The following is a 17,731-nucleotide window of genomic DNA, read 5'->3' on the forward strand; positions in this document are numbered from 1 at the left end:
CTGGGGGAGTTGTAAAATGAGCCTATTTCCAAAAAAGTGGAGTATCCCTTTAAAGACTAAGGAGAGGGAGTTGTCAAGGTGAAACCTCCAAATATCTGGTATTTCTGCAAAGACCTGAATGTGCTCTTTACAGGACATCCTGACTCAAAACTGTGACATATTTCAGAGAAATTAGTTAAAATATAATATCATAAATGTCTATTCCTGGGTCTCAGGAGGATATATATTATAATTTAGAAATATTTTAAAGTATTATCAATATGAAAAAAAAGTATTGAAATTATTAATAAATAATAAAATATAAAATTAAAGTTATTATTTTAGCTACAAATAGTATTTGACTTCTGTACGGTGTGGCAGTAATATCACATTTACATATCTAAATTTGGCCAGTGTAACCGAGTCATAGATCATTTCCATTTGCTTCTGTCATCATCTACGTGTTGTTTACAAGCATTTTTCCTTCCCTCTTTGTCATATCTCATCTTAACCAGGGCCCAATGTGAGCCAGGATTAAATTAGAGCCTTCTCAGTAAAAATAAATAAATAAATATATATATTAGGTGCATGACATCCCTGATTCCAACATTAAGTTGTCACCACATTGGGTCATTTGGAACTTATGGTCAATGGTACAGTCTCCTAGTAATGTTTTTCACCTCTACCCAGATGCTTTGTAGCCTTTTTAGTCTGAATTATCACATTCTGAGATGATGTCAGTTGTCAGTTGGGTCATTCACACCACACACACCATCCCCCTTACCTTTGAGACTTCCTCTGACACTTCTCTGCTGCCGTCATGTCTTTTGGCACCGCTGACTGAGAGGAAAGAGAGACTGAGGGATCTTGCAGCGGTGCCAAGAAGACTACAAATGCCCCTTCCACAGCAGTGGGAGTTCAGTGGTTCACACCCACGGGGCATGCACTTCCAGATGGCCCAGTTGGCAGGCCTGAGTGATGTCACCGAGGGGGCTAAATCGCTGCCAGGCCCTTCTTCGGACACGCTATTCTGCGGTGTTCAACAAAGCGATCAGCAGGAAATGTCCTCATTGTGATGGGCGGTTTGTGCATGAAATGAAAATGAGGATTATAATACAAAAGTTCAAGAGGTTATGTCTAATTCTTTTTTAGGGATGCACCAAAATGAAAATTTTGGGCTGAAACCGAAAGCTCAGGATACTCTTGGTCGAAAATCGAAATAATAAATAATCAATTAATGAATCAATGTCATTTAATAATAAACACTCAAATAGCTAAAACTTGAGTTGTACATTTAAATTGCGCATAAGACATTAATGAGTTTATAGACATTGAATAGCTTTCTCGAGGTTAATGTAACGTTAAGTGACGTACATACAGCCGACAAGCTGTTTTATTGACGTCTTTCCCTGTTTGAAACACTGATTGAGCGATTACATGAGACAGGACTAAACTACATTTGCTGTTTAAATTTCGTAATAAAATTGAAAGAATTTGATAGTTGAGACTTTGCTTCATATTAAAAGTAACAGAACGCATTTTTAGCTATTATTGGATGGTAGACGCGCTATAAATGGATGGTAGACGCGCTATATATATATATATATATATATATATATATATATACACATATGTATTCAGTAATTTCACTTAAATGACAAGTAAAAATTACTGAACTTAAATATACAAGCTTGATAAAAATGATCATTCTAGAAGAAAATTTCAAATGGCACTTAGAGGCTTTTGCATCTGAACTCTTCATATATATATCATATATCTAAACCCAATTTTATTTCAACCCACTAGTTTATTAGAGGTATTATTATTAGTTTGAGTTCCTGTCCCTTTCCTGCAAATGGCTGTGAATGGAAGGGATGGTAAAAAAACATCTTAGCGTATCTACAATTTATAACAAAGGGCAATCAATCCACAGCAGAGCTGCATCTCCTTAGCATCAGTTTGTAAACAGGCACGGCTTTGCAGAGTGCGCTGGCAGTAATTGGAGCAGGGGACGGCTCTCTACGGGCAGATTCTGCCTAACAGCCTTGCCCCACCATAATTAGGGGATGTTAATTAGCATGGAAAATGCATCTTTCTCAGGCCCTCTACCTGCTTTTCTTGGCCCTGTAATACCGTTAGCTTAACCTCGTACCCTCTTCCATGACAGATATGAACTATATGCAGAAGCGTGGTGTACAATACAATTTATTTATTTTCATTCAGAGTAGAGGAGAGATGCATTTAAGATCTTATAAGCAACTTTGAAATGTGCTGCCACAAACTGGTGCTTGTCACTCCTGCAGCGGTCCGGATCAAAGCAAGTTATGAACGTGAATTCTCCCAGAGGGTTTCTGCCAGAGTTACAGATGTAGAGTGTGTATGGAAATGAACATGCGTATAGGCACTTGCACAGAAATGCTTTTAACTGGCTTCAGTAGAATATACAATTGCTGTTATGTTTTTGTGAAGCCTGTGAACCGATGGTAGTGAACTGTAGGTTCCAGAAAGGTCTCCTGTCATACTTATTCCTACTTCTGCTTCGCTGCGTCTTTGTTTACCTCTACTTGTTTTATATATATATATATATATATATATACAGTATATATATTATATATATATATATATATATATATATATATGGTGAAGTCAACTAAAATGGGCCTCAAATGAACTTTCTCTTCTCTTTCTCTTCTCTTCCCACCTTGACTAAATCATTCTGCTTTGTTGTCTCTGGCTTTGGTCACCTCAAAGGTTCACAATGGAGCAGAGTTAAACAATTTTTTGTTAATTGAATTTTAAAGTCACCTTGTTCTGCTATTGATCTACATTAAAAATATTTTTCGCTGCCACGACAGTCAAAACCTTGGGAGCGGATGGGCGTGCGAGTATTGACGGTATTCCGGAACGACCTCTGAGTGGGGGATTGTGCTGATGAGGACAGACCCGGCATGAGGTGGAGAGGTCAGAGCTGGTCACGCTCAGAGAGGTGGAAGAGGGTATTGGAAAACACCCCTCTTTGCACTCAGGGGCGTTGTGGTGTGTCAGCTTGTTTTTTGTGTTGCTTGATGGTACAGTAAGCTGTGGTGAAAGCTAATGAGGTGGACACTCACAGAAACTTTAACCGTGACATTCAGATTGTCAAAATAGTGCAGATTGTCAAAATAGTGCAATTTGTGCTCCTCAAAATCTGTCGATCTGACATTATTCCCTAAAAACAGCTCCCCCAGTGCTATTTGGAGTGCAGTGCCAACCCTGTTGGCTATCAGATGAGATACACCTGACATAAACATGCTTTTTCAGGGATCGGATCACAATTGTATCGCATTTGATCACATCACTTGTTCAGGGACTGATTCTGTCAAAATCAAATAATCATTATCCATCACTTTGACGAGGTTGTACATTTTCCATCAAGTCAAGTATGTTTTTAAAAGAGCTTTGCAGTAATACCAAGAAAATAATGCCAAAAAAGTGTGTGTCTAGTAGGGATGCAACGGTACACGGTAAAATCCCGGACCGTTCGGTCAGCCCTGCACGGGACAATCTAACCTCGTGTCCCGCGGGACTTCGGTTCTGCCAAGACTGCCATAGAGTTCGTGCTGATCCTTTTACCGTATTTTCCGCACTATAAAAGGCGCACTTAAAAGCCTTTAATCTTCTCAAAAGACGACAGTACGTGCCTTATATTCGGGAGCGCCTTACTATATAGCTATGGATCAATTAGTTAACAACGCTCCGCATTATTAAATTCGCCCGCGAACTCGCGCTCGTGTCCAGCTTATGCCCGCTTTGTTTGTCACACGGCCAGTTCAACCACGTATAAATCAGGTAACGTTAATGTGTGTGTCGCTCACGAGCGCTCACTCTAACAGACACACGAACAGACCGGCGCTGCTCGCGCGTCATAGACGTTCATAAAGCGCTCCCCGTTCACACGGGTCGTCTCATTCAAAACAACCCACTGTTGTTAGCGAACCGCCGCACATTGAATACTCATATGAGTCAGGCTGCGAAAGTGCGAATGTAAGTTACGTGCCCGCCCCAGCGCGCTCACGCTTACTAAATAAACGCCTCACCTCGGCTCCACGTAGCCTACTCTCTACATTCCCAGCACAGATGCATAACGCAAACCCAGTCAAACGTTTCACTGCAGTATATTTTTGCACAAGAATCTCTCAAAAGTGGATGAGTAAATAACATTGCACTTTGTATCCTGAATGCAGTATTTTTTTTAAAATTATATTATTTTGCTCTGCTCTTTTTATTCAAACCACAAGCTAAGTTATGTTAAAGGTAAAAGTGCACTTTTTCTTTCACATTGATCACTTCATTTACCAGTTATCAAGGTTTGGATTTGGGATCCACTTGAATATTTTAAAGTTTCCTCGTTTACATTTTGTATTTCATAAGTGGTAGTTGAAGAGGTTCAGTACAGACTAGAGTGTTAATTTATTCCATACACATTGATGTTATTACTGTGACATTCTGTTTATGCTCATAAGAAAAATAAAACATATTTTTGGGATGAAATAGCAGTCTCTTTCTGCACAAAACATGTACCGAAACCGAACCGAGACCGTGGCCCAAAAACCGAGGTACGGACCGTACCGTGGGCTATCTGTACCGTTGCACCCCTAGTGTCTAGAAGAAAATAGCATCATAGTCCAGCTTATTTTAAGTTCAGTGATGGTTAATTCTTGTTGTAAAAAAAGTTATTTATTTACTTCCTTTTTATTTATAGCCACTCTGGCGAAAACCGTGATGTCATTGTCCAGCTATGTCAAAATGTCAATAATATTGTTGAATATTAAAGGGGTGGTATAATGCCCTTTTCACAAGATGTGAAATAAATCTCTGAGGTCCCCAGAGTGTGTGTATGAAGTTTTAGCCCAAATTTTAGGGTTAGTCACTAACCCGGGAGGAAGCTTGTGTAGTTCCTACTAGCCGTTTGTTGTAGTCCTTAAAAAAACGACTTCTTTAAAAGCAAATATCTCCCTTTGCTTTGAACTTTGAGCGTTGTAACTTTGCAGATTTTGTTTATGCTCAAACAGCAACATTACACACTAACTAAAGTTAGAAAAGTGAAATCATAATCAACCACTGACCCCTTTAAATGTCCTCAACTTAGCAAGCCAAAAACAAAAGGTGAATCCATACTCTATTTGTGTGGCAGGTTCTTCGCTCTTTTCTTTCCTATTTCTTTTCTTTTTTTTATATTCAGCCCTTGCCATGTGAAAAAGACAACAGGCGGTTTGCCTCCGGGATCTGGTCATTGGTTTTAATTAACAATATCCCATGAGTTTTTCCACTGAACTACACTTGGAATTTCTCTCCAAATCCTCCCCTCATCTCTCTCGCACTTTAAGCCTTTTTCTCCTTGTTTTTTCACTTCCAATCACTTCTAATACAGACCTAAAATAACAAAACTAATATATACATCTTCATTTCCATTCATTTCAATTAAACCTTCTGTCAAAATGAAAAATGGAAAACATTTTTGCTTTCTGTCTCTTTTTTATTATTCTGGAAATGGCAGAAACGTTCCTGTTAGCACTTAGTAGCATTTCCCATTATGTACAAAAATGTGTGAACAATTGAACTTAAGAATTGTGATACTGTTCGGATAAAAAACACATGCTAATGGAGTCTTATTTTCCTCAATGCTGATGAAGTGCGTGCAGACATGTTTTAGAAATGAGTGGAAAAGCATACAGCAGAAAGCTTCGGCTGAACATGAAACTTATTTTAGTCTCGAGCAACTTGAATGAGGATCCATTTTTCTCAAAGGAGAGGTCATGGAGAGCAGGAAGCTTGGCCACATTTTCGCCTGGCTTCTTTCCTTCCTTGTTCGCAGCTGATTTGAGATCTCACATGTTGCTTAGAAACTGTTTCTTTTTTGTCCAATCTCTCAGTTTTTTGCCACTTTTCTCCTCCCTATCCACGGCCCACTCTCACTCCAAATAAAAAAGTACCATCTGCCGCCATTGCGATCCAGTCGTTTGGGGATGCACTTAAGATCAGCTAATGAACCTTTTCAGGACGGCCTGACGCTTACCACACTCGAAGTCAACTTCTTTTCTTCCTTGTATTCATGTTCCTTTGGCCCCAGGCCAGCAACTTACTTTCCTACTAGCTTGAAGCTGAAAAGAATGCCCAGAATAGCTATTGACGCTACTAACTGGCTTCACACACTAGGGTTACGGCGAGGGATTTGGTGGTTTTTGTTTCTTTATTTCTTGAGAAATTGCTTGAGTCGCACTTGCCAGCTACTATTTACAAATTCTCTTGTGCTCAGGTTTGATGAGAGCAAGTTGTGTTGTTTTTTAAGGTTGTTTTTCTTTTAGCATGTTTTGCATCAGCCATTCAGACATCAGTGGTGTGTTTTAAAGAAGATGGGAGATATTAACGTCCGTGTTGAAGTATGATTTCAGTAAGGCCTTTGATCAACTTTAAGGGATCATGGTTTTTGGAAGAAGAAGATGATCAACTGTGCTTCTCTGTGCAAAACTATTTAGTTTTTATTATAAACTACAATGCTTAGTTTGACGCATGAAAAAAAACTATGATTTAACATGTACAAAAATCCAGCATGAATACAAGTACTTTTTTAATGGAAAGATCTAGAGACATGTACATTTTGAAAAGGTGTTACCTGGATACATCTAGTGCTGTAACAATACATAGATATAAATCGATGCATCAATCTAATGTCTAACGATTCGATGCATCGATGCCACACATAAAATATAGTTATACTTTACTTTTATTTTGACACATCCACATCACTCCACAACCCTAAGGCTGTAACGATACACCAAACCCACGATTCGGTTCGTCTGACGATTTTTGAATCGATACAAACCGCGATTTTTTTTTTTCAAGCGGCGTTGGAGGAGAGAGAGAAATATATATTTTTATTAAATAACAATTGAAAAACAGGTACATTTTCTAGGCTATATATATTTGTGAGTCATTTTCTTTTGTTTTCCTACTACAGTTCTAATAATATCTAAAAATTGATAAATCAATCGATATAGCCCTGAGGAATCGAATCGTATTATCGCAGAATTTATTGAGGTATCGGCAAATATTGCCACTGAGAGAATCGATATCGTATTGTATTGTGAGGAACTCTCCGATTTACACAACCGTAGATAAATCATTACTTTTCCATACTTGAAATGCAGGTAGTAGGAAAACAATGGTTGCTTATGTTGTTATTGAAAGTGTGGTGTATTGCGTCCACAGCTTCTTTTAGAAACATTTTGTGGTAAGGAATAAAAAGACAAAGAGGAAAAGTTACTCAGCATGTGGGGTAAAAAAATATGTGTGTGAAGTTCTGTGCCTCCCCCGGCTAGTGATCAGTGGTCGTTTTATTGCTTCAACGCTCAGCAGGACTCTCCCATGAAAGGACACAGACCAGAAGGCAAATTCACTCTATGATAATCTAAATATCTAAAACTTTTCCCAACACTTTATTTTATTTTGTTTTATTTATTTTAGAAACATTTTCATTTATAATTGATATATACGGTAACTCCTGTTGGACCATTATATTATCATAGTTTATATGATCTTATTTTATGTTGTTAAATTGCTTTAATTTAATTTAAAAATATATATATTTATTAGTAATTTATATTTATTTAGTTTTATTTCACTTATTTTGTTGGAGTGAAATCATAATGTTCTTGCATTTTTTTTGTTTTATTTTATATTTTTATATTTATTTTTTTTATTGTTTTTTTATTTAAACTTTTTTTATTTTAGTCTCTAAAACAATCATAAAAGGTATCTCAATATGTTATTTTCTTTCTTTTTTTTCTTTTTTTTTAATACTTTTTACTTTTTTGGTGTTTTGTTTCCAGAGAGATGTGTAATACTTAATATAGGATGTATGTGCTCGTTTTTTTTTTTTCATATAGGCTACTAGCATTATTTCCTAAGTGCATGTTTATAAGGAATTCATTTCCAGTGATCAAAAATAACTTAAATGCTTTCGTCTTTGGGCATCCACCCTCTAAGTTGCCTCTCTGGCTAGAAAAATAATATTTCAATTTACATTTGGGAGAACTATGACTGTAAAGGCTGTCAGGGGTAATGGATTCAGGCTGTGAGTGCTGGTGTCGGCTGCCAACGCCAAGCGGCTCCGGGCACAGGCCAGGCGTTCAGCTACTCTGACAGACATGAATTTAATAAGCAAACCTTAAAGCGGGAAAAACATGTGTTGCAAGGGCTCGCGGAGTACGAACGGGTCTGAATGAGTATTTCTGCTGGATTTTGACATGATTGATCAGACTTTCTTTTTTCCCCACTGTCTTGTGTATGTGTGTGAACTTGCCAGTGTACCATTCTCTAGATATCTGTACTTGTCTGCTTGATGTCGGGTATTTGAAGGAGCCTTGTGTCGTGGGGTATTTAAGGGATATTTTCCTAAAAATTTACAAATTCCTGGAGAAATTTAGGAAAATTGAAGTACAATTGAAAGAAACGTATAACACTGCAAGTGGTTTTTGGATATTTTGAAACTAAATTCTTACATATTGTACCTTTAATAGGAAACATACTGGAAGTGGCGCATTACAAGGATGAGAAACCGCATTATTAGACCATTTTATAAGGCTGCATGATATATCGTAATATATGGCATAATGGTATTGTAAAATCACAAAGTCTGCGATTCGTGTTTCATAGTGAAAGGTTGTGTTGTTATCATTTACATGTGTGGAGCACACATGGTTAATAAACTCCATCTTATATGCTGTGAGTTTGGGTTGCTTATAATGTTAATCTGGGCCATTTCATCACGCAGCCTGCTCCATTTCACCAGATTTGTAACATAAATCAACCAATGCCTTTCATGTGGGGCTGGGGTAAAGCTATGTGGTATGTGTTTATAAAGTTAGAAGATGATGAAGGTAAACAGGTAATATTTAGTAAATGTTTATCGCAATTTCAAAATAAAAGCTTCAACCCTCGCTCCGAGTTTGCATGTTTTATGTCCACGTCACGTGTTCTTGTTCAATCGTAACAAGAACACATTTCTACCGTAAATAAGTGGCCAAGTATTAAGGATTAAGGAGACATTTGAATTAAATGTTGTTAAGCGAAGATTCAACACGGATTTGATCTGCTGTACAACCTCCAACCTCCCCTCCCCTAAATTGGTTTCAGGGTGTACAACTACTTTAAAGTATCTTGCGCAAAAAACAATAACTGAATCATTATGTGGTCTAAGAATATGAAAATCACTATACCAGTATATTTCATTGTACTATAGTATCATACTATGATGTTGCGTAATACTGTGTGTTGTAAGCAGTGTTATTGTTGTTAATAAAAAGTTGTGTGGTTAATTAAAATAAAGCTGACATAAAATTATATAAAATTAGAATTAGTAGAGCGCAAAAAAAATAGTAAAAATGAAATAAAAAATTAAAGATAAACAGAAATATCCAATTAAAACAAAAAGCACATAACAAAATTTATATTTTTTCATTTAAAATACTCTGAAACTGAAAATATCAAAATGAAAGCTAATTCAAAATAAAAAATACTATAGTATGTCAATAATACAAAAACACTGGATGTAAGGGAAATTGGGTTGAAACTTACGTATTTACTGATTTTCATCACTCAATTTGCAGGCCAAATTTGCATACAGTGATAAAGTCTGAGAAAGTATATCTCCATTTCTCCGAATGAGACCAAATCTTTTGTGTAAAAGTTTTCCAATTACCAGGTGTGGGATTCTGTGGCAGTGACATCTCCTTCAGCTGATATGGCTTGTTTTTGCAATCGGCTCTTTCACCCAAACAACAAGTAATTTCCTATTCATATCTTTATTCATGTATGCATAGAACCTTACTAGACTCTGTTGCTGGACTTCAGTGACTGTTTTCCTTTTCCTCATTGACTGTCTGCAAGGCAATCAATCCATTGTAATGCTTGTGAAGTCTCATTTTAATTCTTTTTTTTCTGTCTTGTTACTGGGCTGTAAAGTCCTATAGGCATATAGTTCATAATATATAGATAATACACAATGTGTTTCCAACACATTCTCATCCTTTGGTGTCATATAGGTGACGCCATATGACATTTCATCGAAATACTACACACATGGCACCCTTTAGCGTCAATATAACATGCACTGTTATGGGTAGGTTTAGGTCTGGGGTAGGGTCTGCGTCTCATATTGACGCTAAAGGATGCCAGTCACCTGTATGACGCCTAGGGTTCTGCGTGTTATGTTGACGCTAAAGGGTTCCATGTGCGTAGTATTTCAACGAAATGTCATATGGCGACCTATCCTATAAAGGATGAGAACGGGCTCGATTTTCATATTGCGATTGTTTGGTTCACGGAGAAAATACTCAGCTGATGAATTTGCACACGGTTTGCCTTAAAGCGTATTAAAAAACACCACATAGACATATAAACAACAATAAAAAGTGTTATTTTCACCAGGGCCTTTAAGATGGTAAATTCAGGTCTGCCAAACTAACATCCCTCTTTATAATTGCAGTCCCTTCCATATTGCATTATTGGTTTGGCATTTATAAAAGTCGAGCACTGAGGAACCTGAAAACTCTTCTATGAATCTAAAATAAGCTGATATTTCATTTCTTCTGATTCCGAGTACCTTTTTATGTCAAACTTTGCCACTCGGGTGTTATTTTAGCTGAACTTTATCACGCTGGTTGCCATTGTCCCACTGTTTTTTAGACCACCTGAGCATGTTCCCCTTCACAGCCAGTGGTTGGGTCAAATCTACCGGCTTCTAAAACCTCAGAGGGGCCATGAAAAGAACCGTCACCACCCTGCTAGCATTCAGACCTGGCCCAGCCTTACCCAGCATCCCTTACTGTGCCTGACACATCAATTATTCAGCAAGTGGGGCTCAGCCGAAACATATTGCTGTTTTGTTCTCGGGACAGTGTTGATGTTTGAACAGCTTTGGCAAATACACAGAGGGCTTGATATGGAGATCCTCACCCCTCTTCCTGTCCATGCTGTACTGTATCTGTCTTTCCCTCTGCGGTGTGCCTAGCATGAAAGCTAAGTGAATGTGAGGATTTAAGAATGCTATACTGGGATTTCCTCCTTTGCCTTAGATTAAACCCATTTTAAGCCTAAAGACTCAAGTGAAACCCCTCCTGACAGCAGATGGTTTTTCGGCTGGTGTGTGAACTTTTTTTGGCATGAAGGAAAAACGAATCCTCTGACGAGAACAGTTTTGTGCTGTATGTTTTAGAAATTAAGAAAAAATGGCCTAAATTAAAGATATTTTGGTTGAATAAAAGGTTAATATCCCATGGGTTTATTTTTATTACAATACATTATTTTATTTTTTGAATTAAGTTCATGTTAACTTTTTACTGTGCTTCTATAAAAAAATTGCAACGTATGTATGCATAGATTTTCTTTTGTAAAATATGTAAATCCATCATAAAAAAGATTGCATTTTAAGTTTTTTATCATTTAAATGAAGTATGAAATAATCATTTTAATATTTATTGTGATCCTGTTTGTTTTTTACCCAAATAATGAATAGCCCTCATTTGTGGCATCATTTCCATCACACTGAATGATTTTGCCACTTATACGGTTTTATCAAAAGTAAATGGTTGCCATGCGGTGTCAATAAAGACTTGATATTGGTATTGATATTGAATTAGAAACATGGAAATATCGGTAACACTTTACTATAAGGTCTTATTTGTTAAGATTAGTTAATGTTTTAACTAACATGAACTAACAATGATCAATGCATTGGTTACAATATCTATTGATCTTTGTTAGTGTTAGTTAATAAAAATCCTGCTGTTAATTTAATATTCATGTGAGTTCACAGTGCATTAACTAATGTTAACAAATACTTTTGATTTTAATAATGTATTGTAAATTAAATTAACAGTAATTAAGAAGAATCCTGTACTAAATCCTGTAGAAGTTAACTAAAGCAGTTTACAAATGTTAACTAATAAACCTTTTTGTAAAGTGTTAACTAAATATTTTTATTTTTTTATTGTTTGTCATTTCCAGACAAGCTATAATTTTCTCAGTTGATGCAAAAACAATTTACTTTACATAAAAAGCTTGCTATGATATTGATAAGAGTTGGACATTTTGTTATCAGACATAAAACAAAGAAATGCACAATTTGAGATGTCGTGGAAATGACATTGAAATGGTTTTAGAAGACAATCACCGAAATGGTGTTTATTTTTGTGAAAGCGAGAGGGCAGAAAGTGCCTGTGGTTGAAGAAACGCCCCCAAATTTCATCCACTCAACCTATCTTCTGTGCTAAAGAAACTAGAATGATCTCTTCTTCTTTTTTCAGGTCACACTGGGGAAGGTTTTGAAAGCCATCGTGGTTATGAGGAGCCTTTTTATTGACCGCACTATTGTCCGAGGTTTCCATGAGAACATATACTCTGAGGATGGAAAGGTAAAACATTTCATTTCGTTCTATGTTTAAATCTAGTTTCAAACTCATCTTTGTCCGTTTTATTCCGGTTGAACCTGAATTTAGCTCGAATACTTCTGGCTTAGGTAAGGATGTGAAATCCCTGGATTTTTAGCTATTGATAAAAGTCTCTGCGCAGCCGTTTAATAATTCACATGATGTGTTCGGCTCTCTCTTGAACATGAAAAGCATGTACGTATGCGATACCCTCTATCCTCACGTCCCTCGTGTCAGGTTGAGCGGCGTCCCCTCATTCATCCTGAAGCGTTCTGTACGTCTCTGTGAAAGCCGTAACGTTTGAACACTCTTTGGTGACACTAATATGAGGTGGCCATCAAAGCTGCAGAGATGCTTGATCACAGTTAATTATGGCAGCGAATGTGAATCTTCTGAACTGCTTGCCAGGCCGGTTCTTTGTGCTGCGCGCCTCTGGGCCTCCGCGTCCAAACGTGTGTGGTGAGCAATTGCATATTAACCTCTGCTGCTTCGCCAGAAAACTCGGACTGACAGTCGCAGCAACGCTCGCACCAGGATATCAGTCGTGAGCCCTAAACTGCTCTCATTATGCCAGGAAAAACTCATTATTTAATTGCTGAGTGTAGATGAGAGAGATGCACTTGCATACTGCTTATGCAATTATATTTCAAATAGAATAGTATGCTAAATAAATGTTTTATCCTGCGTATTTTGGTCATAGAAATTACAAAATGATTATAACAATTGTAAAATACAGATTATAATTATAAATTTAAAAAACTAAATTTGAATTTAGTATTGTCTGATTAAGTTTTGTCAGTCTGATTAAGTAACGAGTCAAGATTATAGCTGATATTAATTCCTGTTGCTTTGTCAAGTTGTAAATTGAGTGCATTGCATTGTGGGATACAAGTATTATATGCTTTGTGTTCTGTTGTATATTCTATTCTGATTTATAAATATATATATATAGATGGATGGATGGATAGATAGTCGTGAATGCTGGTTAAGATGTTTAATGTTAATTCAAGGAATAATGCATGATGGCTAGAGATTTATATTTAACCTTTTGTCTGCTATAAACACTAAAGAGTAAAAAAAATAAGACTGAGTTGAAATATCTACTCATCTTTGGGAAGGAAATTCAAAGACAAGTTAACAAACAGTAATTCATTTCAATTCATTATAGATTTAAGATTGTAGAGCTTTAAAATGAATTAAACTCTTTCTGGTTGTTAAAAATGCATTTTGCTTATTTAAAATTAAACTTTGGGTTGAGCATCATTCAGACTCTTAGACAAACTGCAAGAAACAAATCCTGCCCAAATACTCCATTTCATTTTACAGTTATCTGTATGAAACGCGGCAGACAACTCCAGCCTTTGAATCAACCTCAAAAGTCATTTTGGGACTGTACGAGGCAAAGATTCAGGCATTTTCTCTAAACCCCCTCTTAGGTCCTTACAATTCAAACAATGTCACATAGCTTACCATTACCAAATGCAAGAGGCCCAGCAGAGCCCACCTGAACCCCCAAACACAAAAATAAAGCGAGAGGAAGTGGTAGGAGAAGGGAAAGTATGCTATCAAAGTAGGGCTTCAAAGACGATCTCAGACATCTCTTGGGTAATTGTGCGATCCGGCATTCTTTTTACTTCAAAAGGGCAGCAGGGTATGGAGGTGTGTTTGAGGGGAGAGGGGAGATAGAGTCTGATTTCTCTGATAAATGCTGACACCAGGCCTGTTTGATATTAGAATCTGAGAACATTTTGATTTGTTGTCGTCTTTGAAAACTCTTCTGATGACCTTCGCTCAACGGGTTGATTAGTGAAGGGTTTTGTTTTTTTCGCCACCACACAACAGGCTGGACATCAGCCGCAAGGCTATTCGGTACTGACCTATAATCTGATGCTTTCTTAACTGCTGTTTTCTCACCACTGTTAGTATATCAGGGCCTTAAGAGTTTAAGAGGGGTTGTGATTGGCCCTCTGAGGTCTAGGGTGTATTTGGGGTCCTTGAGATGTTTTGAGATGCCCTGACATTTGTGCTTTTTTTCAGTGGCTTATAAACCTATTAATGGCACAGGTGAAATTACACTATATTTAGTAGAAACATTGCTACCATAATATGTGACCAACATGTATGTACATGTTTGCATTTTTGAGAGAATATTGTTTTTGCTTGGCTGTTGAAAAAACTAAAAATGAAAGTTTCTGAAATAAGGCCACAAAACACATACGAAATATGCATCCACATTACTTTTGACTAATGGATGTTTTTTTTTCTACAAAATGATCTGAAAAACATCCTTTCTAATCATTCACATAAAATTGTGAATTGGGTTTTATTGTGAAAAACATTTTTGTTTGCAATATGCGATATGTGAATAGGTGTGAACAGGCCAGCCTTCATTATATATAATTAGGTGATTCGAACCTGAGAGAGACAAAGACACGCATGAGCCTTTCATTCAGGTGAGTCAAGAGAAAAGAAAAAATTGAAAGGACAACATAGATACATATATACAGATACGCTGGTTTACAGATATGTATACAACAAATCTCAGTAGTCTATGTAGCCTTACTAATGTAGGAGCGAGAGTAAATGAATGCAGAGCGCCTGTGCGGGTCTGTCTGTGCGCGCATTTAAGATTTAAACAGTTTTTGTGCAGTTTACAGACACTATTCAATAATGCGATTAGAACAAAACACTTAAGAATCAATGACTTACATCAGCTGCATCCGTGTGCTGCTAAGTATTTTCATTGATTTCATGGTTTACTTTTCTGTTGTTTTTTAGCTGGACATCTGGTCAAAGTCTAACTATCAAGCATTTCAAAAGGTGAGTAACGCAGCTGACATCTAAAGGCATCACAACAAACATATGAAGCTCGATTTAATCAACAGAGCATGTCTTTCTCATTACCCGTAGCATGTGTTGGGAAATGTGGGCACGTAATGAAATGATCTTGAATTTGAGCCGCACAATAAATTAATAAATAAATTTAAATCGCATGTCTGTGAAATCCTAATGAGATCTCTCTTCTCAATGATGGTCGAATTTCTTCTCACCTCTCCACTGCCAATCCCTGCCTTTCATCCCTCAGACATCATTTGTCCCCGTGTTTTCTGATTTCATTTCACTCCAAGCCACTTCGCCCTCATTTGACAGCACCCTAAACATCTGTGCTCCAGTCGTCTTCTCTCCACCCTCCCCGAATCTCATTAGGCTGGAATTAGAGAGCAGTCAGCCTCTGGGGCAGATGAAACTACGTAGTGTGGGTAATGCTGATGCACCTTTCAAAGAGGGAGAGAGAGAGAGAGGGAAAAAAACTTGCTTTCCTTTTTAAAGGAGAGAGAATGTGTATGACGAGCTGCCTGGAACTTAAAGCGAGAGGTTGCGAGAACCCGCTGGCATTGTAACGGAGCGCCTGGCTGATCAAAGCCCAGACCTGTTTATTTCCCCCGGATCGGATGTGAACGCTAACTCGAACCCAGGCTGCCTCAAACTGGAGGGACGGGCTGCCTCTCATCTTCCCCTCCCAGCTGTCACTACTGTGTTCCCGTTTTCAGTCCTTGCTTAATTAATCGTTCTTTACTCCTCACATCTCCCCGCTGTCCAATAGTTTTCACACAGATGTTTCTGTGTTTGTAAAAAGCATCACTTATTTTATTTATTTTTTACACTTCTACAGTAACCATTTGAGGGTTGTTTTCCCATGATGCAACAGGTATTAACTGGCCGGTTTCCCATAAGGACTCTGGTCAGCGTTCTCAGGTCTGATGAAATGACGACAGGAGATTGAAGTGCTTCGCTTTTTAGTCCCTTTCTATAATTACATTAGTGATGGAAGATGGGATTTTATGGAAAGTAATAAGGTTATGGTGTTCTTTTGCAAAATTGGACTTAAGAGTTAATCTGAGTGTAGGTAGATTGATCTGAAAATGTATTTTAATTAGGGTTTCTTTAAATGCGTGCCCATGCATGAAAGGAAAAATAGATTAATTTTGCTTTAAGAAAGTAAAGTATATTTTTGGACCAAGATAAATTGTATTAGTGTAGATAATTGTATAATAAAAAAAGTATTTGCAGGCCATTTTCCATTAGGCTTTACCCCAAAACACGCACAATGCAAAATACGGGTAAATTATCTCGGAAAAATCAAAATGGAAAATACGAATTTCTGTCTATTTTAAAATTTATTAAATTTATTCAAATTCATAAAGGGTAAAAAGTTATTTACTGCTTCAGTATACATGGATGGATATGATTAAATTTGGGACGTATCCTTAAAGTCCAATTAAGAGGCCTTAAAGGGTGGCATGGTGGTGGAAAAAAATGAGAGATGGGGTGGGGGGGAGTGTTTTTCAAAACTTTAGTGTTCCCCAAAAACACTTTGCATTCACTCGCAAAACATTTGCGTTCCCATGAGAAACTTTGCATTCACTTCCAAAGTTCCTTGTTGGAAGGAACACAAATATTTTACGCACTAAAGCAAAGTTCCTCGGGGAACGCAAAACAGTGCATTGCAAAAAGCAATAACACTGACATATAATTTTTCCTCCCATCTCATATTTTACCCATCACCACATCTCTTTAAGAGCTCAGTATAGTTTTGTTTCACATAACCATTTTCTACCTCCAATTACAGTGCTAAGATATATCTTACTGGCTATATAACTATCTGTTTCCTCATTTAATTTTGGTTTTGTAAATGTGTGAGGTCATGTGTATTGTACACCTTCTGTTATGTTTCTCAGTGATCTTTTTGTTCTCTCAGGTCACTGATCATGCAACCACAGCCCTCCTGCATTACCAGCTCCCCCAGATGCCCGATGTTGTGGTTCGCTCCTTCATGGTGGGTATAGTGCATTGCTTTTAAAATTATACTGGCACTGTGCAAGAATTATGATTAAATGATTACATTTTGCCTACATTTTAGATTTTAGCTGTGTGGTGCGGTTTAACGAGAGGTCGTATTCCACATCTTAAGAATGCATGCAAGATCATGTTAGACCAAAAGCTGAAATTTAGTTTGGTGCACACTGTTCTGTGAAATAGAATAGTGCTTGATCAAAACAACAAGGAAAATGATTCCTGTAGCTCACTGGTAGAGGAAGGCAATAGCAACACCAAGGTCATGGGTTCGATTCTCAGGGAGCACATGCTGAAAACCGATAGCTTGAGTGCACTGTAAATACTATAGCTTTGAATAAAAGCATTTGCTAGATTAATTGTATATAAACCCGTCAAACTGTGCCCTGGAATGATAAAATTGTTGGTTTTATGTTTGAAATCTTTAATAA

General features: G+C 37.2%; 1 protein-coding gene across 1 annotated transcript in view; it reads left to right on the forward strand.

The window, feature by feature from the left end:
* The window catches only part of med27 (mediator complex subunit 27), a 52,755-nt gene that overhangs the window by 32,620 nt on the left and 2,404 nt on the right, over positions 1–17,731 (forward strand). Inside the window, exons 5-7 of the mRNA XM_039664795.2 lie at positions 12,324–12,431; positions 15,225–15,266; positions 17,206–17,283. Coding sequence (XP_039520729.1) covers positions 12,324–12,431; positions 15,225–15,266; positions 17,206–17,283 — 228 coding nt within the window. The remainder of the gene's footprint in view (positions 1–12,323; positions 12,432–15,224; positions 15,267–17,205; positions 17,284–17,731) is intronic.

This window comes from Pimephales promelas, chromosome 14 (assembly GCF_988280905.1).
Source record: "Pimephales promelas chromosome 14, fPimPro1.hap1.1, whole genome shotgun sequence".
Taxonomy (NCBI): Eukaryota; Metazoa; Chordata; class Actinopteri; order Cypriniformes; family Leuciscidae; genus Pimephales; species Pimephales promelas.